Genomic DNA, 14726 nt, shown 5'->3' on the forward strand with positions numbered 1-14726 from the left:
GGCATTTGTTGTGTTACGAAAGCAGACATTCTTATATTTTTGCGTAGTATTTAAATCGAGCTTTCAGTTTTTATTTAACACAAAAATACATGAACACAGAAAACAAATGTACAAACATGAAGAAATAGATTTCCTACGTTACTTCTGCTTCATGTTCCTTTGTGTTCCCCATTTTTTAAAAGTAGGTAATAAAAATAGGCCTGATCTTACTGCATATTTATACCCTAAGGAATCAAAGACACATAGGTTACGTACTAGACATATTTTTGATCATCTTAAAACAGTAAACTCCAAATGAAAAAATATGCTATTTAGTCATTATTACCTGTCAGGGATGCTAGTAGTTGTTAGAAAGTGTTATTACTTAAGACTGTATTTTTCAACTCTGTAAATGAAAAAAATAAATAAATAAAAAATTTTGCTACTGCTATTAAAGACAAATTGAAACCTTTTCACAGATCCTCACCAGAGGTGAAGATAAATGAGGAGGTTGCCTATGTGTGAAATGCATCTCAAAAATGTAAAATACATGTTTTTTGATGTAAAATATATATTAAAAAATTTTATTGAATGAGGATCCTCAAGGGCAAACACAAAGTACCTTGCTGATGTTTGATCGGAAAGAAAAAAAAAACAACAACCAAGGACTCAAAAAAAATGTTTTTTTTTGTTTTTTTTTATGGCATTCATGATGAAATGTTACCACACACAAAACTGCCACATTTCAAGAAAAGATGGGCAGCTGGGGATCATCTGAAGGCAGTGTGTTCCTGCACTAATTAGCATCCTGTGGCTCTCGCATTGAAAACGGACTATGCCAAAGTGCATTCAAATTGTGTGATTGTGCCTTGTTGTCCAAACCAGCCTGCAAATCTTTTTCTATGACTTATTATAGAAAAGACTGAATAACACAGACTAAAAAAGAAATCAAGGTCGAATACCTTTGTGAGGTCACTGATCCTCAACAGGTCGTTCACAGCTCTGCCTTCGTAAACTCTCTTGCGTTCCCGGGCAACGTCGACGTCCTCCGCCTCCTCTGTAGCTGACTGTTTTGGTGTTACAAGCCTGATTGGGCAAAAAAAAAAAACAGTTGAGGGCTGCGATTATTTCTGCTTATCAATATTAAAATAAACCTAATAAATTGGCTCAGTCAAAGTTCAAACCCTGTGAAAACAATTCCTACAATTTTCATGAGCTGCAGAAGGTTAGTTTCCATGGAAACATTAATTTGAGAAAAAAAAAAACAAACAAAAAAAAAAACCTCACACCCACAAACCCAAATGCAGTCGCAGAACGAATAAACAGATATTGCTATTTGGATAGCAAAGATTTGTTGTTTGCTTGTGGAACAAACGTGAAAAACACTTTTATTTTTTTAATCAGTTTAATGGAAGGGTTTGTAATTTATTTAACACAATTAATCACATTTTAATCAAAAATTACATAAAATAGGCGACATTTTCAATCCAAAACCCATTTTAGATGCATTAATTTATTGAATAGTAAATTAATACTTATAATTTACTATTCAGTAAATTAATGTGTTCTTCATTCACTCATCAGATTGGTGCTGAACAACCCACAGTGCTAATATTCCTATTCAGCTTTCGAGTGTTTCAGGAAAACCTGATCATTCATGTAGCGTCTTTGAAAAGAACGGTTTTTCAGAAATATGAACTATGGACGCTGATGTTATCGTTGTGCTCGCCACAACATGCTTGCATTCAGATAATATTTTAGGCTTGATTAGCTTCAGTGATAGGCAAACCCCTTACTGGACAACTTGCACATAACATTAATCTTTTCCACTGTCCCATCAGATCTGTATTTCAAAGCAAACATTTAATCCCAGTGGGACAAGATAAGTGGCCTTGTCATCAGTCGCTGATGTCTGCTGAGGCGTACAGTTTTGAATAAAATTGCTACTGTTTGGCTCAAACGCAGCAGACATTATTTACATTTCTTGATGACAAAATGTCGTGCCTTTGTTTTTAAGTAGCAAACTTAAAAACAAACACCCTAACAATGTTCAGTGTTACCGCAATGACACTGAACATTTTGTCACTGTGCGACCTTTTTCAGTTGGGTAGCTACGTTTGAGCTACTTAAGTGAAAAACAGCCAAACTTATTTCAAAGCTCTCATAAATAAAGCATCCATTTTTATCTGGGCAGAGTAACCAAGGGGGCTGGTTAAATAAGAAATTTCTCTTCACATCTTAATTGTTGTCTGATATTACTGTACCTAGGGAAAGAGGGATGCCGTTAAAAAAGTTGCTAAGAGTCACCTGGGTTTGCAGAAGAACTTGTACTGGATCAGAATGGTGGTGATGAACATCACAGCTCCTTGAATGGACATGGCCAGGAGATTTTTTCCCACCATATCCCAGCTCAGTGGATTCTTAAAACGATCTTCCCCTAAAACAAAGGATATATGAGGACAGCGATGAGATTCATGGGTCATTTTAGGTCCATGTCTAGATCTTGTCAGAAAGTTTTTTTCAGGTAAAAATGGTCTGAAGTAAAAAAGAAAACTGCTACGTTTTCATTTCACAGACAGCCAAATTATGGCTTGTCTTCAGTAAATTTATCCGTGACGTATTATTGAAGCCAGCAGTTTAAGAAGCCATTTAAGCTCTAGACAGAATAGCCAAAACTAAAAAGAAAAAAAAAAGTAATTTGAGAAAATTGTTGACATCCTGTATTTGTTTTGTATAAGTGAGGGTCTTTAATGGATGAACACATAAGTAAAGCGGTGACAGCCCTCGACACAAACTTTCTCCCTCCTTCCAGCCTGATGCGGCGGGGCGAGGGGAGCGGCGGGAGGAGCGAAATGAGAGACAAGAAAAACGAAAGCGCTTTCAGTCTCATTCTCTAGTAAATAGCCCCTCTTCACACCAGCCCTTTTAAGTTGTGATTGCTTTTCTCTCTCTGGTCTCCGCCACCACTGCAAATTATTCCTCAGACCGCTATTTCCTGCTCCATCTCTCGACAGATAAGACTCCTCTTCCTCTTTCATGTGCCTCTTTGCCTCTTGACAGCCCCCTCGACCCCGGATCCACCTCCGCAGCCACCGTGCCACTTGTCTCCCTTCCTCCCGTCTAAATTTAACTCAAATGCAGAGAAGAGCTTTAGTAGAGGTTTGGGAGCTGTGTTACCGGTCAAATATTTCCCCCCCTGGAGAGCTAGCTATTTGAAAGAAATAGTATGGTGTCACTTTAAAATGAGGACTGTGGTTGAATTGAGTGTTTCTCTGGGAAGGGCTGAGCATGATTTGTGGGTATGTGTACTACTTTAGTGTTACTTGGAGTTGTGACCACAAGTAGACCCAAGGCATGCTGGGTTTTTTTCTTTTATGCCCAAATATTCTTATGTTTAAGGTGTTACACGGCTGGTCACATGGCGTACGCCATTTTCAAATTATAAGGGGAGCTGCAATTTGAACAACTACTGTTTTCGAACCAGTTCATGGTTCCCCCATATTTATCAAACTAGACCTCTGGTATGCTCAAAATATGGTCAGAATCGGGGAGGGGAGGGGAGGGGAAGGACCCCACCGAGTCATTCTGAGTAACTGCAGATTTGTTCAAACTGATTTTTAAGTGTTAGTCCTCAATGAGTTTGAGTTTATCTGAGCAACATCCCCTCAAAAATCAAAACCTTCAACATTAGTATTAACAGTACGAATATGGTTAGTTGTTTTTCTGTAAAATTGAATCTATCTGTATCATTTTTTAACCTTTCTTTGTAAATAATCAATCCATTGTTAGTTTAGTAGAACGTAAGAACTGTTTCTGTACATTTAATAAATGGAACCCAGGTATTTGTCAAAAGAAAAAAAAAAAAAGAGAAACACACCCTTCAAAAATGAATGGGTAAATATTCTTTCTAAATTTTTTTCCCCAATCTGTTCTTCTCTCCCTGTAGCTTTAAGCAGCCTTTCCGATCTCAGCATGTATGTTTTACTGTTCTCACCAACCTGTTCAGTGTTTGTTTGTTAGCGTTCATCTGTTCTCCTTTCAGCCAAACTGTTCAAGATAACTCACACTCTAGTTTGTGTCAAGTTTCCTCCCACAGACAGAGAGTGCATTCTCTTTCTGAGTACTTTTTTCCTCCTCTTTGTTGTGCCGTTTAAATGAATTTGAATTCAAATATTCACGTGTTAGGATGCTTTTAAGTCATCTGGGTAATGTTCTGGTGTATGAAGAAGCATTATTTCAATGCGTATATCAACAAAAATGCACAAAACCAACTGATTCAGATTTTACAAAAACAAAAGTTCATTCTGCTTTGCAAGAAAGAAAGGATACAAAGTTGGTTGATTTCCTGACAAGCAGTGACGGCATTTAAGCTTTTGAAATTGTAGCTTTTGTCACAAGCAGTCAGTCTCCTGTGCAGTGTGTAAGAGGAAGAGTGCTTTTTCTTAAATCCTACCACTGGATGCCAACTTAATAATAGTTCCTAATAGCCTTAGAACTTAATTGTACTTACCAAAATTGATGAAAAGTGTTGCAGTCGCCTGGTTCTTGGCCATGTCAATAAGACCTCTGCCCAGACAGAAATGTGGGAATATCAGAAGCACCTGCTTCACTATGTCATTAATGCGGGTTATGTTCTGTTGAAGAAGAAAAAACAAAAAAAAACAAAGTGAAAACAAACCCATCAGAGGCGTGACAAACTTTCTAATATTTATTTGCCCTGGTAGGGTTTTTGTGTAGCCCAAGCACAATATGTTGTACATTAATCTTTAATCAGCAGGGCGAGAGGAGCCAGAACTTCGGAAGACGTCGCTGATAATTAACAAACACCCTGCACTCCATTCACACGCTGAGCGCTGTTGTGTTGCAGAGCTCCAAATGGCGCGTTCAGAGAGCACAGCGCATCAAGTTTCATCTACCATATTTGACAGTGGGGAGCATACTGTGTGATCTGTGAAAAAGGCCCACATACGGGAAAAAAACATGTACAAATAAATGGATGAGCTGAGGCTCAGGCAAACAGATGTTCGCCTTTTAAATCATAACTGAGGGGGAAAGGCAACATCCTGACCCAAGAGATGAGAACTTTGTTTATCTGCCTCTTATTTTTTTGGATTCTTTTGACAATGTGATAAACAAGACAGAAAACACCGAAAACAGAGCAAAACCGTATTGGCTCGCTGCTCAACAAGGAACAAATTAAAGGCATGTCTTATCTTGACAAAGCATTTTACTACTCCTCTACCAAACATATTTCCCCCCATGGTGGAAATTATGTGGGATCCCAATAAAGGACAAAGCAGTAATGAGCTAAAATGACTTCAGAAAAATGAGCTTGTAACAACCTAAGTACACCACAGAGGAGAAACGGAGTTTGGAAAACAAAACGCAGAAAGAGCAAGGATAAACTATAAATACACCTGCCGTGGCCTGGTGTTCAAAACCAACTTCATGCATTATGCATCCTGCTTCATCGCAGTCTTCAAAGCTCACGCGTACGCAGCAGGAGACTAAAAATTCATCATTTCTGCTTTTGCCGGTGTAAAGATTAGGTACTGCAGGATGTTGTAAGTTGTGCCATAGTTTTCCAAGTAAAGTCCATTAATGTCCCATATTTCATTCATGGATGTGTGTGTGTGTCTGTTATTGCAAGGTGAAATTAGTTTGCATGACTGAGCTTTCAATATGCAGTTACCAAGATTGCATGGAGCCATAACAGGCCAAATGCCACAGTCAGACAGACTTTCACCGGTTATGTTTCTGGGTTAGGTGCCTGCTCTGTGAAGAAGCAGCTAATCTCAGCAGCTTGCCGTGTGCCAGGCAGGAAAAACGGCACAAAAGACAAACGTTTAGGTTGCAAACGTCCTGGATTCATTAAGTTAGGCGATACTAACTTAAACTTTCTCTAGCTGTATGCCTCGGAAACATGAGACAGGACTTCATGGGTCCATCCCATTTTACAATTAAAACAAAGTATTATGTATTGTCCAGACATATAGTAACATTTTATAGCACAATCAAGTAACTATGTAACCCTCAGTTCTAATTAAAATGTTAAACGTAGCATAAAAGAAATTGGACTTTGCAATTTGACGCCTTGAAATTGTCCTTTGTCTCTTTAAGAAGCTCCTGCTCTTTCCGAAATTCCTCCTCCGGCATTTCATCGCAATGATGCTCCTCCATGATGCTATTTGGAACGCTTCTTAGGAACATTGGACTAAGAAGTAGAAACAGTCCCCAAAAGAATTGTAAGTCAATTTTAGTGGATATGTACACAATGCAGACAACTGCCAGCAAACAGCCAGATATTGTATTTGTTAATTAAGCTGAAAAGGAGTCTGTAGCCAATGTAGCTAGAGAGTCTAAATAATAACATAGCTCAGGTGACTGAATGCATCTGTGACGCTACAGAAACATCAGTAGAACCGTTGATGTCTTGGGAGCCAACTCTGTGACCTTGTTATGTATTTATTTTCATGCAAAGCGGGGAACTCAGATGTCACTGTTCAGGAACTGACTTTAAATCCAGGTGTGGATTTTCATGCTCAACTCTTCTACTTTTATCTGAAATGGCAAGGACAGATGATGACGCCACATCCACGAAAAAAAATAAAATAAAATAAAATAAATGGTGGGGAAGGGGAGAGAGAAGGGCTGGAGATTAACAGAATGAAGTACAGTTTGCAAAACAATTTAAAACCACTCTGTTTGATGCTGATTTTATTATTATTATTATTATTATTATTATTATTATTATTATTATTTTACTTTAAAATGATTTTACTATGCATATAATATGAGTGCATGCAAATTAATGAAAATGCAACCAAGTCTAATCATTTCACTTTGTGGAAAAATAAACACACGGATGCTTAAGATCAAACGTGGGCTTATGTAAGAACATCCGTCTCTCCTCTTATGAGTAGGTGGTCACTGGAGTAGACATGAGACCATGATGAAAAGCTCTCACCGATCATCATGTAAAAGCAAACCTTCAGATGTTGGGTTTAGCAATAATTTGTTGCCTTTCTCCTTCTACCTTAATGCATTTGGTGTACGGCGCTTTTTAATCTTCAAGCAGTCTTCCTTTGAAAAACGTATTATTTCAGAAGACACAAGCAGCAGAGTTTGACTTGAAAAGAACTCCTTTTATTCATCCCTATCAGAGCTTACGCAAGAAAGATGAATAAATATACAGAACCATAGTTTTATGTTTTGTATGAATTCAGATAAAATACATAATATGTTTTGCAGACATGTATATGGGCAAGGATAGCCTTCCACAAAGCACACAAAAAAATAATAAAAGTTTAGAGGTTTTTTTTTAGAGACTTTTTTTTATTGCGTCATTTTTGATAAAATACTAAAACCAATAAAATAGGCTCACACCAAAAAAAGATGGGACTCCTAATTTCTTTTGGTGTGGAAGCATATTTTACAGCCTAAACTGGTGGTAATTTGTTGTTTCTGTTTTTCCTGCAAAATCTGCTAAAGCCGACTGAAGGGTGAAGGATGGTGTCTCCAGACTGAAATATTCAGAGCTTATGGAGGGTCACTTAACAATGACCCAATGTTTTTTCGTTTTCCCTCAGCTCTTTGAGATCATGGTAAAGTTGACTTGCATGCGAAGCTAAGCTTACTGACATACTGTGGTATTTTTTTTCCTCCAGGATGCCTTGTAATCCAGAGACTTCATTGTATCCTAAGCAGCTCTAGAACAAAACCAAGCCAAAAGAGGGTTGCTAAATAAACCACTGTGTCCCCCCATCACATCACCCTCTTCATGTCATTTTCCTGTATCAGGAATTTTACAGTACTGAGGAATTGTAGTCATTTTTCAACCATTCATCCAACCAGGAAGGGAAACCTATTTGCACATCACCAAGAATCTTTTCACCTGTTGCCACTGGTTACCACCAAACCCCCCCCCGCCCCCGATGAGATTTCTGTGTAAACTCTACACTATTCTAAAAGGATGTAGGTTTATGAAACAAAATATCTCTTAATAAAACCACTTTTCACTGTTTCAAAGAGCTGGGAGGCAACCCACAATTTGTCCGTCTGTGTGTTTAGTCCCTTGCTGTTGGATGTAAACGTTTAAAGCACACATCCACGCTGGGATTTTCTGAATGCACCTTTATTCCTTACATTCTCCAGAGAGCTAGTAGAGAGATAGGAAAGTCAAGCAATTAATAAACAGCAATGACCTTGGGTGCAAGAGGCTGGGCTGACTTGGGAAAGGTTGCATGTGAAGCTACGCTTTCTGGCACACAGCGGACACGGGTGACGCAAAGCGGGACTTGGTTTCAGAATACAACAAAAGAAAGCATCTTCTCTTAGTTTGTCCCATCATTTGTAAAAGCAAATGATGGAATACTAGCAAATTTGTCCTCCTTTTTTTTTATGGTCGCTGCTCTAAATCCTTTTTGCTCGCGACGGTGGTAGAGTATGCACTCTGGTTTATCTGACCCAAATCACCGCTTGTGCTTATTTTCTCGACGCAGCTCCATTCATAACTATGGTTGATATTTTTGTGGAACTACTAAGGTTCTATCGCTTAGATTGTTCAGGGTAATGTATGAACTCGTGGTTTCGAGTGCAAAGCTAGAATGTGATGACGGACACTGCTGGGCAGTAAATGTAGAGTTTGATACAATCTGCTCAAGTTAAATTTGATGACACCACCTATATATATATATATATAAAATCACAATGCCTGCCTGCGGTTATCTCCACCACGGGGTGGAGATATTGATTCAGACACGGCTCGAGGCGTTAGGCGAGCCGAGGATTGATGTAGTCTACAGGGAGTCGGACAGTCCTAAGGGGTAGAAAATCTCCCAGTGGTTTTAAAACAAAAACTAGGGCAAAAGAGTGTGTGAAAGTGCTGCTCCGGTTCTTCACTCTGCTGTTTTCTTTCCCTCACATTTTTCTTTCACTGATAAAAAAAAAAAAAAAAATGGAGCAATGCCCAAAGGGGATCAAGATCCTCCCTCTGCTTGAAGTCAGAAAACATCCTGGAGCCTGTAGCTTTACTTTTGAGCGACACTGTTTGACTAGCGCCACCGCCGAGGAGCCCGGAGATGATGAGACGTAGCTTTGTTGCTGGATTGAGCCATCATGTTGTAGGAGTACGTTTGTTCACTGTCGTGTCATGTAAACCTATTCAAGCCACTTGAACTTTTCTGTACTTTTTTGCGCTACACCCACAAGCTTTAGCATATTTTTATTTTTTATTTTTTGGAGGGGGGAGGGGGGATTTTTTTTGATAAACAAAGAATAATGGTAAAGTAGCGGGATGACACCAATTTATTTTCCCCTTTTCGCAAATAAACGGCTGAAAAGTCTTGTGTATTTGTTATTCATCCCCCATGAGTTAATACTTTGTAAAATAACCATTTGCTGTTTTTCCAGCTGCAATTGTTAGGATTATGTCTCTACCAACTACTCCTTAACCTCAAACAGGCTTTCCTCAGTTATCAACCTATATTTATCTCCATCAACCTTCCCATCAACTCTGTTGAGCCTTCTTGTCCCGACACCAGGAAAAACATCCCCGTTTTGATGCCATCGCTATTTGACAAGAGCATCTTCATCCAGGTGTCTGCAGGGTTTTCCTACATGGCTTGTAGCACGCTATCTCTCAACAATAGCTTTCATAGTGCCAGTCTTCCTCAAAGTCCTATTTGTGGAGCGCGTCACTTATAGTTCTGCTGTCAACATATTCTTCCGCCTAAGTTGTGTATCTCTGCGTCCTCTGGGCAGCATCTTTGATTAATGCTACGCTTTCCCATTTCTGTCAGTTCGCATGGTGGGCAGAGTCTTGGTAGGTCTGCAGCTGTGACATTTCACAGTGATGGATAGATCAGCGGTCAATGTGTTGTTCAAAACCTGTGATATTCTGTTCCTATTCAAACATGCTTAAAACCTCTACGTAACTTCATCCTGGATTTCTCTGCAGTGTGTTTTGCTTTTCATGATGCTTGTCCCCTTCAGGCCTTTCAGAACCGCTGGATTTGTGTTGCAATTAAATGACACCCCGGTGAATATATGAAGCAAACTGGTTGCACTGGATTTTATTTAAGATTATCAAAGTAGAAGCACTTCTCAGAATGTGATTTGCCAAAAATTTAGAGGACTGCGTGCCCTTTTCATTCCACATCAGACTTGCGTCTACATGTTGATCCGTTATAAAGTCCCAGTGGAAACCCTTCAAGATTTTGGTTGCAATGCGAAAAATGATAAAGTCCATTCCGAAGAGAAATCAAGTCTGAACTCTTGTTGAGGGTTTTAACATTCTCCAATTGCTGCTGACCCATCTGTTCTCCTAACAGTGAAAATCAAGTCTAATTAAAGGGATTATTGTCGCCGTCGAGTCTCACAGAAACACAGTCAGCATCCCCGGCGCTTCGAAGCAAGAGATGCAAGCTGTAAATCCGTCCCTTTACTCTGCCTGCGGGCAACATCCTGCCCATTAAGCCGGCACCTTTTATGAGTTACATGCCCCACTGACACTGTGTTAATAAATAATGAGAATGCAGACGGCAAAAATAGAGCCAAGTAAAAAATAAATGAGTAAAAATTGCCAATGAATGCTGGCAACAATAAAATCAATGCAGGAGAGACAAGAGACGTCCCGAGCTGAGCCAGAGGAGACATCAAGTCACAGGGATCGGCGTCCGTGAAGGAGGAAGAAAAACCGTCGGGAAAGACGACATCCAGTGTCAGAGCGGAGCTGTGGAGGATGCTGGTACTCTTCTGAAGCAACAGATGTATGAGGAGCTTGTCAGAGTTAAGTGTTATTGTGCGTGTTGATAAGGAATGCTAATCGTGCAACTACAGGTCTATCTGGATGTATTTGGTTCAGAGAATGATAGGGAAAGAAAAGCAAAGAAGTAGATAGTATCCATCCACTGATGAAAATATCATTTCTGTGTCAGAAACTACCAAGTTTTTCCATGGAAATTCCATTTAAATACAATCACAAATAAAAATGATTGACATTCGGGTTTTTCTCCTCTCACTCTGCGTTGCTTCCTCTCCGAAACCAAATCTCTGCATTTCTTATTTAGCTCCCTTTTGGTTTTTCTTTGTCTTTTATAAATCCTTTGAGACCAAGGCTGCCGCCATAATGAACAACTCGCTGAAAGATGGATGAGGGAACTTCTCCGAGGACCCTAATTCTCAGCGAACGATTAAAGTTTAAAAAGAATAGGGAAAAACGGGCTCTTTGAAAAATCCTTGAAAGGATTAAAGGGGCTGCTTTAAGGCAAACACCAGGTGGATACACACGTTCTACCCACCCACCTACATGCACAGGCACAAGGAAGGCTTTGGTTAGAAAACACACAACGTTTATCAAGGATTCAAGTCAATTAGCCAGCTTCTGTTATGGCTCCTGCGTAAATAGGATTTTTTGAGCAGCTGTGAAATTTTTACAGCCTGAGTTTGCTGCTTGGCAGTAAGAAAGACTCTCTTCTCTGTAGACACTAGAGACATATACTACTGAGACATATACTATGTAAAAAAAACAACTATATATATATATATATATATATATATATATATATATATATATATATATATATATATATATATATATATATATATATATATATATATATATATATATAGCCAGACATTTCTGTTTTAGGTCAATCTGTACCACCACTTTTGTTTTCCTTTTGCAAAATTCCAGAATTGGATTTTCCAGAAAATGCTTTATGTTTTTAACAATCTTCAAATTCTGAAGTTGTACAAACATTAAATTTGCCTCCTTAAGTGTATGACTTTCATCCTACTTTTTGGGTATCTTTTCACAAGCCTCACTCACTTTGTGCCAGTCACTCCAGCACAAAGACTTTGTTGCCCAAAAGCCAGTTTGTAGCGAATCTGACGCTATGTCAAGTAACACTGTCCATCCGGAAGACACTATTCTGTCCAACTGTTAACTTTCTTATTGATGTCTTCAGATGCTTAAATATTTTCTTAAGGTTTTTTTTTCTTCATATGAAAAGTAAAGTTTTTGTCTCAAATAGTAATATAGCTTTTTAATTTATTTACTCTAAACAGTATGAAGGCTGGACCTTTACAAGGTTTTTAACGCCTGTGTATAATTGCTTGGACAATGCACAATCAGATATCTGGTATCAGACTTAATCAAGCCCTAGAACTGAATGTAAAACAGCTGTAATGGATGTGGGGACAAGCGAGGGAGGACTAAGTGACCAAACTCAAGAAATTACAAAGAAACTTGAGGATAAAAGGAAAAGCTAAGTAAACGGAGCACAATCAAACACAACAGACTGAACAACTCAAGAACAGGTGTTAACAGGGAAACAAGAAGTTAGTGCAAAAGACGAAAAGGATCATCAAAATACACAACAGGAACACGATTTATAGAGCATAAACAGGCATAATGACATTATACTCTCATAATGACATTGCATGTCATTATGAGAGTATAATTAGTAACCACTTCTCATGTATTAGGCTTATGTAGGTTAGTCCAACATTGTGATGAATTAATGTAACTATGCCTTGTAATTTAATACGGCGAGTAATTAGGCGATTCAAAACATATCAGTTAAAATCATCATTGTTTATTGTAGCTGATTCAACGGTTGCGCTTCGTGTTGTGTTTGTCACTCACATCGTCCTCAATGAGCTCCATGATGAAGGTGGCCACGCTGCCATTGATCCCAATGAAGAGGTTGACGCAGGTCAACACCACGTAAGCCGTGCTGGGAACGCTGAAGACGAAGGAGGCCGGGTACATCATGGGTGTGATGGCCCATCTGATCGGAGCGAAGCAAGACACAATCGGCGAGATACCAGAATGAAAAAAAACTTTCATAAACATTCTGTACAACTTCAAATTTCCGAGAGGCTATTTCCACACTCATGGAAATAACCACCGGGGTTAATAGTGGTGGCAAATATAAAATTAGCGGTTACTGAATCCATGCAATTTTCAATTCATGAATGCAGATTACCAGGTCAACTGTGCCGGTTCACGACACCAGCAGCCTCTATCAGATCATTTGCATTTCAAGCAAGTGACCCATAAAAGCGTTGCAAAATGGATGCCGCCCACACTTGGCAGAGAGCAGATCAAGTTCGGTTATAAAAGGAGACGAAGTGAAACCGTTATGAAGTGGAGCTGCGGTGGGTTATCCAGTAGCACTGGCAGATCATCTCCATAATTGTATGCTCTCTTGCATGCAATTTATGCAAAATATATGTTTTAGAAAATATATTTACATGAGCTAATCGCTTATTTTTGAACTGATTACATTTGATTCACAGATGGCTTTCTTTAGAGAGAGTTTGTGTCTGTTAAGTTGCATTAGGGTTTTACTTTGTTGTGCAATAAAACTTAAGCGCTGTAATTGTTACAGAAAGAATTTATTAGTCACAATGAAAAAAGAAAAACAAACTACAATGTTTCCATTATTGGCCTTGGCCTGAACTTTAGAGGCACATTGTAGAATAAAATTAGATAAATTTTTAAAATTATTTACTTATAGGGCTTTCTATGTGTTGTTGTATCCATGCATGCGTGCGTGCGTGTGTGTGTGTGTGTGTGTGTGCGTGTGTGTGCGTGTGTGTGTGTGTGTGTGTGTGTGTGTGTGTGTGCGTGCGTTAACTTTCCGGAAAATATGGCAGAACAGACTGGGTGTTATTTATATAGCATAGAAATGACTTATTGATTGTCACTGGCTATGAAACTTTGATTATTCCATCAAAACAGGAAACACATAAAAAAAAGCATCAATAGTTTTAAAATAAAGGAATTGCAATTGCAAACTCTTATATTATTTTTTTAAATCCACTCCTAGATTCAGTACATTTATTCAGAGGGGGTCAGGGGTAGTGCTGTGTTTATTTTCTGACAAAATCCTTGGTCCCTAAATTATTGGTATACATAAATGATAAATTGGCTAATTTTATAAAGCGCCTCTCTTATCGTACCGACCCATCAAAGCGCTTTTGATAGAAAATTCACATTCACAAAGCAACAACTGTAACATAAAGGCCACCAAATGAGAAGGACGGTGTGGAAAAACAGGTGAAATCCTGGTTTCACAAACTCTTAGCAATGAGAAGACTTTCGTTTCATTCGTTTGCCATCTAAATGCAAACAAACGTTTGAGATTGAGGCCAGGAAAACGCCTCTTCTGGTCCGCCATAACAATTGTACTAAATGCTGCTGGGACTTTGATTGAAACCACGAGCTTTCACAAAACAGTTTCATCCATAAACCAGTCAAAAAGACTACATCTCAAAGATACCACATGTCTTCCGTAAATCACAGCTCAGGCTAGCCATTTTCCACACACGGAAGCTCTTAAAACTCAAAATGGTCAGTGCATAACCAAATAAGGCATGCAATGGCGCTCTGTGGGGTTTGATATACAGCGCAGATAAATGACAATCAAGAAACTCCTAAACTGAGAAACGCATGTGGCATGTGACACCTTTGTTATTATTATTATTATTTTTTCTACTCCTAAGCATAACTGCTACTGAAAAACTTGATGCTTGGCTAAAGTCCAGTGGTCTGTTCTGTCTTGAAGCTCTTCAGTGTGACTTCTCCAGTGTGTGTTAGTGGTGAGAAGTGACGTGAGTCAAACAGGCACCATACGGAGCTGGTCTCTGACTGTTTTGGGATGAAATTTCCCAACCAGTTGGCTCTGCAATCCGTCTATAAAAGCGTCACGCTCTCGAACCGTAACCTTGGATTTCCT

General features: G+C 38.9%; 1 protein-coding gene across 1 annotated transcript in view; it reads right to left on the reverse strand.

Annotated features, from left to right (window-relative positions):
• Nucleotides 1-14726, reverse strand: part of LOC106930199 (phospholipid-transporting ATPase ABCA1) — a 192148-nt gene that overhangs the window by 42234 nt on the left and 135188 nt on the right. The window contains exons 38-41 of the mRNA XM_088016037.1: nucleotides 12629-12773; nucleotides 4490-4613; nucleotides 2287-2416; nucleotides 942-1065 (exon numbers count right to left, since the gene is read on the reverse strand). Of these exons, the coding sequence (XP_087872163.1) occupies nucleotides 942-1065; nucleotides 2287-2416; nucleotides 4490-4613; nucleotides 12629-12773 (523 nt within the window). The remainder of the gene's footprint in view (nucleotides 1-941; nucleotides 1066-2286; nucleotides 2417-4489; nucleotides 4614-12628; nucleotides 12774-14726) is intronic.

The sequence above is a fragment of the Poecilia mexicana genome, unplaced genomic scaffold (assembly GCF_051168715.1).
Source record: "Poecilia mexicana isolate PSO_F unplaced genomic scaffold, ASM5116871v1 scaffold_18, whole genome shotgun sequence".
In the NCBI taxonomy this organism is placed as follows: Eukaryota; Metazoa; Chordata; class Actinopteri; order Cyprinodontiformes; family Poeciliidae; genus Poecilia; species Poecilia mexicana.